General features: G+C 35.8%; 1 protein-coding gene across 4 annotated transcripts in view; it reads left to right on the top strand.

Annotated features, from left to right (window-relative positions):
* Window positions 1-15,149, top strand: part of LOC150094086 (uncharacterized) — a 608,624-nt gene that overhangs the window by 303,980 nt on the left and 289,495 nt on the right. For all 4 annotated transcript variants that reach the window (XM_090413217.1, XM_090413213.1, XM_090413214.1 and 1 more), the window contains one exon: window positions 10,925-11,499. In XM_090413217.1, the coding sequence (XP_090269343.1) occupies window positions 10,925-11,499 (575 nt within the window). The remainder of the gene's footprint in view (window positions 1-10,924; window positions 11,500-15,149) is intronic.

The following is a 15,149-nucleotide window of genomic DNA, read 5'->3' as shown; positions in this document are numbered from 1 at the left end:
TTAGGGGCACACTGCAAAAGTAGCTAAATCAGCTCATCAACTCACTTGGTTGTTGAAAAATACCTTGACGAGCAGAGACAAGCAAGTTATTGTACCTCTGTACCGAGCCTTGATAAAACCTCATCTCGACTACTGTGCCCAGATTTGGTCACCTCTGTTCTTTCTTGATGGGGAGGAGGTGGAGAGGATCCAGAGGCGAGTGACTAAGATGATAACAGGTCTATGGAATGAACCATATGAGAACAGGTTGAAGATTTGTGGGTTGCAAAAACTAGTTGATAGGCAGAGCAAGGGAGATATGATTGAGACATTCAAATTGCTAAAGGGATTCTATAGGATTAATTCAGAGGATATTTTTGAGATCAGGACTGGTGGTGGGAGAACTAGGGGACACCTATGGAAGCTGGGCAAGAGTGTGGTTAGCAGGGGTGTTAGAGCTGGGTTCTTTACTTTTAGAGTGGTAAATGAGTGGAATAAGCTGCCAGAGTCTGTTGTGTTTGCTGTGACGGTGAACGAGTTCAAGACAAGGTATGATAGATACTGTGAGAATGTAATCGCATAGTTGGGTGGACATGATGTTTAGGGCCTCCCTCGATGAGTCTAAGGACTCCTGGAGTCACCCGAAATAATAATAATAATAATTAACAATTTCCATTTCTCTTCATTCAGAATCCAACAAGGAAGCAGCATGTGAAGAGTAGTCATGATTAGTAATTTACACAATTTTTATAATACACCTTCCTACATCAGATCATCCCACATCCACATATCCAGTTCACTATGGAAAATGAGAATTCTGAGAGTTTATCCTGCTTAACTGCACAGCCTCTAGTACCTTATAAACTAGTGTATATCAAAAACCTGCCTTTATTGGCAAATGTTTATATCAGTTCTGCACATTATACCTCCCAAAAATCAGGAATGTTAGATCCTTAGTTAATATAGCACATGATATTTGTTGCCTTCTTCCTTACAACAACAAAAAAAAGCTTCTCACCAGTGCCATAATGAGGGTATGAAGTGCCTGTGGCAAGTGGCTAACTGGCGTCCCCTAACCAAGAAATGACAAAAATTTTGAAAATTTTTTTGTCATTTTTTGAGACAAAAAATACTGTTTTTGTTGGTGATGAGTGGTAGATGGTGTTAATTGTGGTAGTAGTGTCATTTATTTGGAGAATTAAGTAGTAGGAGGAGACAGTGAGATGGGTTTAGTGGTGCAGAGTAGAGTGCACTCCCACAATGAGTCCTTGAACTCCTAGGCAGTGTCATGTAATAATAATAATAATAATAATCAGTTACAACTAAATCAAACAATTACAGATTTGCTTACTTACTGCGTTCATAGTTTTTGGTTTCAATACTGATGCTTCTAAACCAAAGTAAACAAGAAAAATGTAATTTTATAGCATTATGCTCTCTAACTAAATATATAACAGTTCTTTACTTCTGTTCATCCATTTAAGATTTATGTACTATCACATATAACTATGATATAAAATAAAACCCCATATAACTATACACAGAAAACAAGCTACACTACAATCAAACTGACAGTCATAAATATGGAGAGCTTTAACGGACATCAATTTCTTTTTTAGCCTGATGCAGATAGGAATAAGGTTATTGTCTCTGCATCTCTCTTTAAAAAGGCCAGCTGATTGATCAAGATACCCACAAGCGCTGTAATCATTATGGTAAGCTGAAGATGGCAGCACTTGTGGGTATCATTTCCATGGATGATCTGAATCCTTTCTTTTTTCGACCTTTCTTTCAAGGTCATCTTCTGGAGCATATTTACAGAAAATTCTATTTACAGAAAACAAGCTACGCTACAATCAAACACTTTGATTTTAGTGTAGTGAAGTGAAGTTTAGTTTAGTGAAGTTTGATTGTAGTGTAGCTTGTTTTCTGTGTACAGTTATATGCTCCAGAAGATGACCTTGACAGAAAGGTCGAAACGTCGAATGCAGATTTTAGTCATATTAAACTAAAGTTTTTATTCAAGCATGGTAGTTGTCTCCATAATTTTCAAAAATGCATTCGAATCACCGTGTAAGCTTAAAAGAAAGGATAAATTTACTTTATTTATCTTTCCTAATATTGTATCCCAAAATATTAATATATTAATATATTAAATATTATATATTAATATTAAACTAAATATTAAGCTAAAGTTTTTATTCAAACACGGTAGTTGTCTCCATAATTTTCAAAAATGCATTCAAATCACCATGTAAGCTTAAAAGAAAGGATAAATTTACTTTATTTATCTTTTCTAATATCGTATCCCAAAATATTAATGGTGCAACAAAATTAAATTTTGTTAATAATTTTAGCAACATTCGAGCATTTGTTACAGAGTCTACTGTAAATTGTCTTTGTCCATCGCACATTTCATTAAGAAGTTGTATTATTAAAGGCATTTGATTTCATAAGGCTTTTACCGGCTTAGCTTTCGCAGACCACATCGTGTCACTTAAACCTTTAAGACGAACAGATAATTTTTCCTTTAAAAGATTCCATCTACTAGTAGAATTTACAATTGTTGAATTGTTCCAAAACATGATTTCATTTGAACAGATGTTTGTGCAGCATGAACACCTATTAAATTAAGGCTGTGAGCAGTGCATGGAACAAACCTTGGTATATTGTTTAAACGTAATATCCTGGCTTGTACCCCTCCCCCATTGTAACCTGCCATATGCGCTCCATTATCATATGACTGTTCTCTTATATTTCTAATATCTAATCCATCTGATATTAACTTTTTTTCTATGTCATTTGCAAGTGCTTTGCTAGTTTTTTCATGTATCACAATAAAATCTATGAAGGTTTCTTCAATGCTAGCTACATTTATTTGTGTTAGGATCAATGTTAACATAGTGCAAAATTTGAGTTATCTGTTTCTGGTGAGAAGTGTCAGGTGTGCTATTAAATAAAATAGAAAAATATTTTGCTTTTTGAATATTTGAAATAATATGCTGTCTAATTTTAGAAGCAACTATATTAATTATATCATTTTGTATTATAGGAGAGAAACAATTAACTTGATTTTTCTTATGACTTTCAATGTTGCACAGCAATAGGATTGTAATGACTAATTAATTCTGTTGTGTTCAAAAATTTTCAATATTCAGGATGACCAATTTTTTCACAAGTTCCTCTCAAAGCGTCATTATTTTTTAAGCAGTGCAGAATGGCATCCAAAATAACTTTTAAAATATGCCTCCACTTTTCTTTTTCTTTTAAAATTGTTTATTGTAATTGATCGTCTATAAAACCACCTTTCTTAATTTTTTGATTTGAAAGTTTTCCATTCAACGTAATTTTTTTTTATGACGTAATGAACTTTCATGACGTGGTAACATAGGATTCAAATGCTGCCAGTCTTGAAACCCCGCAGTGGCCTATATACATTTTGATTTTTTCTGAAAAGAATACATGGAAAACAGAACAGTGCATCTTTTCTCTTGCAATATATATCAACTAATTTCTGAGTGCTTGTTCTCCGTTTGACATGGTTTTTACAAACCATTTTTTATCAAAATGCCAGTTTTTTTTATCAGGATAAACACTTATATTATCGCACAACTCGGGTCCATGTTGAACAAATATTTGTATGTTACCATTGGTTATGTGCCATGTTGTGGGATCATTAAAATCTATTATTTTTGCATTATCAATATTTTCTAATTTATCATCCACCATATAATTATCATTATTACATTGCTTCTCGATTATCCTGGTTTTGATGTTCAATTGTACTTTTCTCTTCTGTTTCAGTTTCACATGAAACATGACTACTTCTAGAAGGCAGATTTAATTTATTTGTTAAGCTTGAATGAACTAGAGGTATAGATGATTTTTTAATAAAAATATCAATTGGAGTTATATTTTTCTTTATATTTTCAATCTTCTGTTCTCTTATTTTTTTAAACTGTGCACCGGAAGGTTTTTTTGGTGGCATATTATTACTATTATTACTATTATTACGGGCAACTCCAGGGAGTCATTGGACTCATCGAGGGAGGCCCCAAATCATATTCATCACAACTATTTGACATTCAGTATCTATCATACCTCGCCGTAAACTCATTCACTGTCACAGCATCCACCACAGACTCAGGGAGCACATTCCACTCATTCACTACTCTAAAAGTAAAGAACCCGGCTCTAACACCTTTACTAACCACACTTTTGCCCAGTTTCCATGGATGTCCCCTAGTCCTCCCACAACCAGCCCTGTTCTCAAAAATATCTTCTGAATCAATTTTATAGAAACCCTTCAGTAATTTGAATGTCTCAATCATATCTCCCCTCCTCCGCCTATCAACCAATTTTTGCAACCCACAAATCCTCAACCTGTTCTCATACGGTTCATTCCACAGACCTGCTATCATCTTGGTCACTCGCCTCGGGATCCTCTCCACCTCCTCCCCATCAAGAAGAAACCTAGGTGATCAAATCTGAGCACAGTAGTCTAGATGGGGTCTTATCAAGGCTCGATACAGAGGAACAATAACCTGCTTGTCTCTGCTTGTCATCGTATTCTTCAGCAACCAAGTGATTTGATGAGCTGTTTTGGTCACTTTTGCAATGTGTCCCCTAAATTTCAATTCCTTATCCACCAACACTCCTAAATCTCGTGCCTCATCAATTTCCTGGAGCACAGTTCCACCAATGCAGTAAACTGCCGCCAATCTTTTCACCCCAAAATGCATAACCTTACATTTTATCACATTAAACTGACATCCATTCTCCTTAGCCCAGACCTCCAATCTATCCAAATCATCCTGCAAAATTTTGACGTCATCTGCATTCACTATTGCCCTACCCAACTTCGCATCATCCGCAAACAAATGAACTGTTCCTCTCAGATCATTTCCTATATCATTTATGAACAAATTAAACAGCAGCGGTCCAAGAACAGATCCTTGTGGCACACCACTAGTCACAGGCCGTCTTGTGGACTCTACTCCCGAGTAAACCACTCTCTGATATCTCTCCGTCAACCACCCTCCTACCCATCTCACCAACCCTATGTCCATTCCCATATGCTGCAATTTACTGATTAGAATTCCATGTGGAATCCTGTCAAAGGCCTTGGCAAGGTCCAGTAGAATCACCGTAAACCCATTACTCTTATCCAGTTCAGCCGTCACTGTGTTATAATACGCGAGCAAGTTACTGAGGCATGACCTACCCTTCACAAAACCATGCTGTCCCCGATACAGTATCCCATTTTCTTCTATCCAATCTTGTATTTTCCTCTTGACTATTTTCTCTAAAACCTTGACAATGATTCCTGATATGCTAATCGGTCGGTAATTTACTACAGCAGTCTTGGAACCACCTTTATGCAGTGGAACTATTTTCCCCTCTTTCCACCCGCTCGGGACTAACCCAGACCCGAGACTCAAATTAAACAAAATGGTCAAGGGTACTGACAATTCTTTAGCTGCTTCTCGTACAACACGAGCTGGTATACCATCCAATCCCACGGATGTATTGACATTGAGGTTATGCAATAGACTACTCACCTCCACTTCATTAACCACAATTCCCGTGTAATCTACTGGTTTATTCGTTTCTGCAATGTCACCACCTCGATGATATACTTTTGCAAAGTGCTCACTCAGTAACTCAACTATCTCAACTGATTCAGTTACCTCCCTACCATCGGCATTCTTTAAAATCAATCTGCCATGTACATTTTTCCTTTTACTTGCTACATATCTAAAAAACTGTTTAGGATTCTCTTTAGCCTGCATGGCCAATGTTCTTTCGTAATCCTTTTTTGCTTTTCTTACCACACTCGTCACCCTTCTGGCCTGCGCTTTATACCGTTCATGTGCCTGCCGTTCACCTTTCTCCTTAAATTCCCTCCATAGTTGGTTTTTTTTTTTTTTTTTTGCAGCTCAAGCTTAATGGTGTTATTCATCCATTTAACCCCTACTTGATTTATTATGCGGACTCTAGGTATACAGTCAGCCATTGCTTCTTGCAAGCACTTCTTAACTACCTCCCATGCACTATCAACTTCTAGTCCTTGCAGTTGTACATGCCATGGCACTGAACCAATCAAACTCTTAAGCTTGTCATACTTTCCAGCCCGATAATTCCACATGTACCCTGTCTTAATTGAAAATTCTACACCTTTAGCCACCTCCCAAGTTAAGACCCTATGATCACTCTCACCGATTGGTGGCAATGTGGTCATATTTGTTACAGCCAAATCCTCAGATGTAATTACTAGGTCAAGTACTCTCTGACCCCTAGTATTTTCCATTACATGCTGTCGCAGATAGTTATCCCTTAATAACCGCATAAAATCCAGTTCCTTCCTCCCATGTGTCCTCTCCTCACTCCAATCAATGCGACCATAGTTGAAATCTCCCATAATAATCACCTTCCTTCCACCCATTTCTTCTATTTGCTTGTGCATACTGTCACCACCATCTTTTCCATCACCTGGTCTATAGCAGCACCCAATTGTATATTAAGTTCTGCTAGCCACAATCTCACACCAAATGGCATCAAATGTGCTCTTTTCTCTATCCTGCAATTCAACTTCTATTCTCCTTGGCTGGAGCTCATCAGCTATCATCAACAATACTCCTCCCCCCATTTTATTCTCTCTGTCATTCCTGAACACACTATACCCATCACATTCAATCCCACTAGTTATATCATCTACAGTCAGCCATGTTTCACTAATACCTATAACCTGTGGTCTGGAAGTGCCAACCATGGCCCAAAACTCTTCCTTCTTGTTCCTAATACTCCTGGTATTAGTGTACATGAATTTATGACCCCCATTAGCCCCAACCCTACCTTGATGCCTTATATTAACTATCCCACTCAGATTTGTTGTCCTTATTTGCTCTGGCATATTATATTCATTCTTACATTCAATTGACTCCATAAGGACTGTATCTCTACTCCCCCCCCCCCCCCAACAAATCTAGTTTCCCTGAATTTGCACATCCACTACATTCAGCAACACTTTCTCAAGTCTTCTTACACCGTAACCATTCAAATGCAAGCCATCCATCTTATATAGATCCTTTCGCCCATCAAACTCACTCCACACATCCACAAATTCCACACAACTCGTCATACATAACCCACGCATAAAGTCATTTGCAATTATAGCCCTCCTTTTAAACATTTCACTGTCATACCGTGGCAAAAGACTAATCATTCTAACTCTCTCACTCTTTTCTTTTGCTACCTCAAACAATTCATTCAGGTCTTCTATCATTTCCATTTTATCTCCTTTCAAATCATTCGTACCTGCCACAACAATCATTTCTTTCACCCTTTCCTTTTGCTCTCTAATAGACGCAGTTACGTCTTTTATGGTCGCACCAGGTTGGTATGATTTTGTCAAATCCTCTACTAACACACCTCGTACTAACGAGTCTCCATACAGCACTCTATCCTTCATTTTGTTCATGTTCACATTCATACGTCTATTTTTCCTGTCATACCTTTTATTATTGGTTGGTTCATTCAGTCTACTTTTGTTCATGCACTCTAGCTGCTGTTTTGCTCTTTCTATCGCACTGTTCAACAATGCGATCTCACTCAATGCATCTATCTCATCATATTACCATAGAAGTGTTTTATAATTTAAATTTGTGTTTTTATTAATATAATTGTTTATAGTACTTACTTAGTATGCCAGTATGTTGTATATAAACACAATTATCTGTCTTTTCCAGTATGTTTTGTTCCACAAAAGAGCGAAAATATCTAACAATAATTACGACACAGCAACAACACAACTGATCTTATGAATGACAACAAGACTAATAATAATTAAATGATTTTTGAAATTCTTTTATCTACAAAAAGTAGAGACGAATGGAAATATTGAGGGTGGGAAGATTGTGATTTTCATTGAATCCTGAGTTTGATGGGTGTAAATAAGTCCGGCGAATAATTTTTGTGGGCCCCTCAAAGGAGGTCATAAAGGGATTAAAATTATAATATTATTATTACATGACACCTCCAAGGAGTCCAGAGACACATCGAGGGAGGGCATAATATGGAAGGTAATAAACTTGAGATGGGCAGATAGACACATTAGGAGGATAACTGAAGAATGTATTATATTATCTATTAAAATGTTTAGGATTAGACAGGAATTTGGAAATACAAAATTCTACAAAATCATAAAATGGGAAAATACATTCATTAATAGTTAATGGTGCGACAGAACAATTTACTTGAGACAAAAACAAGAATAATTGCAAAGAAATGTTATGTTCAAGTCGTGATATTAGGCAGTGTCGTTGCCATCTAATTCGAGATGAATTACAACTCACCGGTGTTACCAAATGTAGCGGAATTTTGCTGTGTTGCAGAATTTGTATGTCTAAAGCAGTGTATTGCCGAAATTTAAAAATACAATATAAAATAGTGGACTTTTATATCTATTTATTTTTGTTTTTTTTTGCCATGCCCTCGTTATGGCACTGCTTCTCACTATCAAAGCTTAAATGGAATCGACATCCTCTGAGAATAAGATAGGAAGAAAGAAGTTACTGACAATAGAATTATGTCCAGTAAGGGTAGAAGATCTGAATTAAGACAGTAGCAAGATCATGGGTGTAGCCCTTTTGAAGCAGTCGAGTGTAAGATATATCTCAGGATGTACGTGATTAGCAAAATATATAGTCAGTTGCTATTACAAGTCTGGAACTATAAGGGAATATGCACATGGAATGCATTATGCAAATTAACTCACGAGCACAGGCCAGGTAGTCTTTAACTGTAGTGACATAAATTGAAGATGGAAAAAAGGAGGAAACTTGTGAAGGAAAAGGAAATGACATTTATGAGTTACTGAGGCATAATTACCTAAAGCAGCATGTGATGGTGGGGAACCATGGTTTAAGAGTGTCCGATTGGGTTGCAACATCAGAAAGAGTTGTACAATCAAGAATGCTACCATGGAGCCAGAAAGTAGGCAGGAGAAGGTAATTCCATTACATAAAGTCAAATCTGAGAAAGAGAGAGAGAGAAAGGGCAAATTATATTCTGGTCAATTGTCAGAGATACTTAAGGTACTTAAGATATTGAAAAATTTAGTTAACATCCAAATTAAAGAATGGGTGAATAGAAACATGATACTATATGCGAGGCAACACAATTTTGTGAGAAGGGTATGATCTTATCTTAGCATTTTGAAAGCACTGATTATCCATCATAAAGGAACAGTTGAATTAAAGAAAGGTAAACTACACCTTGATATTGCTAGACCTTATGAAGGCATTTCAGAGGGTCACCACATATAAATCTGTTAATTTGGAGTAAATACTGACAGATATAAAGCTAGTGATGTGAATAAGAAAGGGATGAATAATGTCTTGGACTTGTGTGTTTTTCATGGAGTGCTGTGCAAGAGGATAGTTAATGAAGAGCAAAAGAAGAGAAAGATTGTACTGCTGCACAAGCAAACAAAGGAAAATCTGAACTCTAAATTCCTATCAACTGTCTTTTATTTCTGAAATAGTGAAGTATTGGAGAGATTGGGTCAAAAAAAGAAATATGAAGTATGTGGGAAGGGACATAGACACCTACTTAGTGTCTATGTCCCTTCTATTTAACTGTCTTATTATCACTCTAAAACAGTAGCAATTTGTTTTAAGGTGGTGCTGAAAGAAGGGTGGGATAGTATATAAAGCTTAAATGGAGGAACAGAAGTAAAGAACTGTTGCATATTTAGCTACAGAGCATAATGCTATAAAATTACATTTTTCTTGTTTACTTTAGTTTAGAAGCATCAGTATTGAAACCAAAAACTATGAAGGCAGTAAGTAAGCAAATCTGTAATTGTTGGATTTAGTTGTAACTGATTATTATTATTATTATTACATGACACTGCCAAGGAGTTCAAGGACTCATCATGGGAGTGCACTCTACTCTGCACCACTAAACCTATCTCACTGTCTCCTCCTACTACTTAATTCTCCAAATACATTACACTACTACCACAATTAATGCCATCTACCACTCATCACCAACAAAAACAGTATTTTTTGTCTCTAAATTGCATTTGTTCACATGGTAAATTTGCTTGTACAAAGGAGAAAAACCCTGCTACATCCGTATGAGATTGGCTAACTCACCTTCAGTTGAAATAGCTCACATAAAGATTCCTCTTGTCACGATGAGAACTGAATGCAGATCTTTCCAATCAAAGGGCATAATGTTTTGCTGTTCTTCCAAATGTACTGTAGAGTCTAAATATGTTGTAAAAAAAAAAAACTAAAGGAATCCTTTGAAGTGATATAATTTCATGGCACCTTAAACAGGAACCATTGCCTCATACTTCATGCCATTTGGAAGTTTCTTATACATTTATGTAACTTAGCAGACCTGCGATAACCATCTAAAGGCCTTGTGCAACAATGAATGTTTTATGCTTGATAGGTCAAATGATGTGCATGAGTACTATAGCCAATAGGGTATAATTAATAATAATTAATTAGCAGTTTCGAAAAAATTGCTGTTAGTAGTTCTCACTTTTTTTTGTTGTATATTTCTAGTATATTTATCTTCCTTATAAAGTTTTTTATGTTGACAAAATGGTATATCTATGAGAAACTAATGAAATTATAGTTTTTGTTAAAAGCATCAATGTAAAACAAAATTTTAAAAAATTAGCTACACATAGTGCAATAAAAGAACATGTGAAAATTTACAAGGAATAAAGCCATCTTATTGTTTTATTTTGGTATGTGTGTGTATTATGCACATGCTACTCTGTAAAACAAATGTATCAAGTAGTATGTATGAAAATAAAAAAATAAGGATATGTTTATTGTTAATTGCATATATCTATCCTTTATAATTGCTGATTCTGATTAAATTAAAACAAATGCAGTAACTAAATTCTGAATTCTTTTTGAAGTTTTAGATTATCAGTCATCACCACCATTAGCACAAGATAGAAGCAACATAAGCCATGTTCCACCACTTGGAATTCAGGGAGAAAACCAGTACTTAGATAGTGTTGATTTTGTAGAAAAAGTTTCAAAGTTTGAATATATGGCTCATAGTCAGCCTCCACCAGTTACCTCTCAGGACAGTCATAAATGGTTTATGAAGGAAGGAGTACGCATACCCAGCAGTAATTCTCATGGAGCACTACCAGGAAGAAACCAAAGTTCTGACAACAACACAAAACCAATTAGTCCAGCTTCTAGATCAATAAATTCTATGTTTCTTCCACCTAAACAAATGTATACAACACCACCATCTTCTCCACTTCATGTAGCACATTCCCCTAGAGTCAGCAGTTCTCCCCGAAGTCCAAGAATGTATTCGAAAACTCCTGATCCTGTTGCTGCTTCAAGAGCACCTGCAGGATTCTGGTCCGGAAGGTGTACACCAACATCTCCACAGCTTGCAGGTTGTAGCAGTCACCATGTCAGTGTGGAGAATCTCAAAGCTTGTGAAGAGGAGCTACATCAACAGCACAGAAGGGTGAGAGTTTTTTCTCTTTGAACTAAGATACGGAATTGTTTATTATTATTACCAAATGGATTTAATTCTTCATCATTCATCATTATTTTTAGAGAGGTAATTAACTAAGAATGCCAACCTTCATTTGGTTGATAATCTCTACGTTTATTAAAGTCTGATTGCCATGTTTTCAGTTACATGGCATCCAGTTCTCTGCTTCTGTTTCTGCTGATAAACCATTCTCGAGGTCTCATTCCCTTCCTGTACTATAAATCTTATTCAACCACAACTATAAATTACCAACTACAGTAACTTTTTTTTTTTTTCACTTTCTTACATTTAAAAAAAAAAAAGTACAAATTTCATTGTTAAAAAAACAGAATGTGTGTTGTAAATACATAATTTTAATAATAAAAAATATTGAATTTTTTATTTTTATAGAAATCTAATGTAGAAAATGAACCATAATCTGCAGCACTTAGTTGCTGTACTTTAAATTAACATTGGAATGTCACTGTATATGTAAATATTTTTGAGATAATTTAAAAAAAGTATTATTATTATTAGCAGTAGTAGTATATGGGTATCTTCATGGAGTAAGACTCATGATGGGAGACTTACACTAACCATTATTCGAATAATACTTGTCATAACTCTTCTGCTTTGATGGTGTGTATTCATTTCTTGTAGTCTCCAAGATACCATTGTTGGCATTTGGATCCAGAGGTAAGGTATTAGTCAGAAGCTGTTACTCCCTAGCTGGGGCCCAGTGCAGGTTACATTGATTCCCCCAAAATAGAGGACATTCCTGACATGGAGCAGATTCCTGTGCAACATATGCAGCTGCACAGGTGTCCGCTCTTTAGTAGGAAAATAAAGATTCAAATAAATTCACAGAAAAGTAGAGCATTATCCTACAGACTAGACTGCTATGGATCTCTCCTTGCCTCAGCTCTTTTCAACCTATATACCAATGACATCTCTCCAACAGTCAGTCAAAAGAGCAAGTTGTATATGATGGAGCAGTGTGCCAGAAAAGGCAGGTGACTAGTGGCATGACTCAGAATTCTGTTCTTGGGACCTACTGTTTAACTTATTTGATAATGATATTTCATGTAGATTGACTGGAGATCTTTAAATGTTTGCTGATAATACAAAGTTAACTAGAATTATCAGAAGTATTGTCTGATATTAATTCTCTACAGGAAATTTGAATAGACATTTAGCTTACAAGGTTCTGCGCTTTGGTGTGGAGAGATATAAGGCTATGTTCTGTGTTGTGGAGATGTACCTCAGGAAGGGGATGAGATTCAGGATCTTGGTAAATGGTAGACAAGTGGACTAAAGTTCTGAGGGTGCATTGCAAGTGCTGTGAAGACTGCACATTGTATTGCTGCTATGATAAAATGTTCATTGACATGTAGGGATAAGGAAGTGGTGGTGCCACTGTATGAAGCACTCATCAGCCCACGCTTCTACTATGTACCCAGATTTGGTCACCTAGTTTTCACTGTGATGTGGAAACACCAGAGAGAATCCAAAGACGAATGACCAAAGTGATTTTGGGACTTTGCAGTGTTGGTTATGCAGAGCAGTTGAGAGAATGTAGATTGCAAAGTTTGGTGGATGGCAGGCAAAGATGTGATATGATTAAGATCTTCTAGTTGGTTAAGGGATTTTACCAGATTAATAGAGAAGGAATTATAAAACAGAGTGGACGGTATGATGGACAAGAGGCTATCTCTGGAAGTTGTGTAAAGATGTGGTGAAGGAAAGTGTGAAGATTAGATTTTTACATGGAGAGTGGTTGGTGAGTGGATTGCATTGCTGGCATGTATTGCGAATGCAGAGAATGTAAATGATTTCAAGTATCAATACGAAAGACATGTTGCTGATTGAGTGGGTCTTCCACAATGAGTCTGCTGACTCCATGGAAATTACTGTAATAATAATAATAAAATAATATCAGAGCTCTACTCCAATTTCTGGAATTCAGCCATCTGATGGTTTCTGAAATATGCAGTGCAGCCAATTTAAAAATTTTATATTCTCATATTTGAACATTTTTGGTCAAGGAAAGGTAGCTAGAGACTATAATATCACCTGCTCTGTCTGCTTTCCCACATTTCAAGTTTATGTTGGCACTTTCTACCTCAAGTATTGAGGTAGAAAGTGCCTCTTCCAAAATAATTACTCCAGCCATCTAGGATATCTTTCTTTATCTTCAGTTTTCATGTCACCTGTATTATATCAGGTTCTTTTTACAGTACAGGTAACCCTCGTATAACGCGGTACTTATGCAACGCGGTTTCGATATAACACTGTCTACAAATTGTAGGAACCCTTGTTGAACACGGTACTTAAACAACAAGGTTTCGATATAGGACGGTCTACAAATTGTAGTAACCCTTTATCTTTTCATATATTTTTCAACACGCGACTTAAAAATCAAATTTTATCTTCATTAAATTTGCATCTGCCCGCATTGCGCATGTAGTTATAAGTAGTGAATATATATTAGGGGAAATACCCTTTAACATGCATGTACATCACTTGTTTACTGTATAAAGTATTTATTGTTGAAAATTGTCTCCGTTTTCTGCCAGGAAAGCGCATTAAAAATCATAAGTGTGTTAATCTCAAGCTAAGCGCTTCATTTTTTGGTGAGTTACATACAGTATGTAATGTTTTTTTTTTTTAATGTAAAAAAAAATATTTTTATAGTAATGGCCACTTAGAGTGCTTTTCGATATACACGTTTGTTAATAGGAATAAACCCACCCACTGTAAACTGCCAAGGTAAAAATTGAACGAGACTGAAGGTGCATTCGGTTTCAATCAGCACATGAGACTCAACCTTCGCGAACTTCTTTAAGTGGTCCAATCTCTTCAATAGTGAATTAATTGATGAGGAAATTGATTTAAATGAGGAGGAACTGGTACAATTAATAGATGACGTTAAACCAAATGGCAGGGAAAGTTCTGCCAAAGATTCTGATTGTGATGAATCTGTTAAAGAATTCAGTTTAAAGAAATTAGGATAAGGATTGGACTTGGCAAGAAAGTTATTTTATGGATAATGATCTCTCAATGGAGTGCTCCGGAAAATTCACGAGACAATTGGATATTTGTTTAGCTCCGTATTATGAACTTAATAAAAAATTGCAGCATAGTAGTAAGCAAGGTCTTATTATTGACTTTTTGATAACTAAACCAGCCAAAGTATGCAATGAGAATTATACTAATGACGTCCAAGAGATTTCAAGTGATGAAGACGTCCGGCCACTCGTAAATAGAGAACATCTATGAAATGTTAGTTTGGAAGAGAGTGATGACGATTAAAATATACACTTTATTTTATTTTGCCTAAAACATTTATGTATTATGTGGAATGAAGTTTATGTACAATTTATAATTTTTTATAATTTTATACTATGTATTTGTTTCATAGTTTATATAAACATATACTTAACTTACATGAATTACCTGAATTAAATAAAAAATATATTTTTGTTGGATATGTCCTTGTTTATGTAATCTTAAAAAAAAAAGCAATTTTGGAACCTAACCCTACTTTATCTATGTGATCTGAGTCTCGCATAACGCGATTTATATAACGCGGCATTTTTGTGGAACCTGACATCTGCATTATACAAGGGTTACCTGTACTC

Source organism: Typopeltis vanoorti, chromosome 23 (genome assembly GCF_054136105.1).
Source record: "Typopeltis vanoorti isolate ZY-2024b chromosome 23, IOZ_Tvanoo_1.0, whole genome shotgun sequence".
Classification (NCBI taxonomy): Eukaryota; Metazoa; Arthropoda; class Arachnida; order Uropygi; family Thelyphonidae; genus Typopeltis; species Typopeltis vanoorti.
This window is presented reverse-complemented; position numbering and strand designations above follow the sequence as displayed.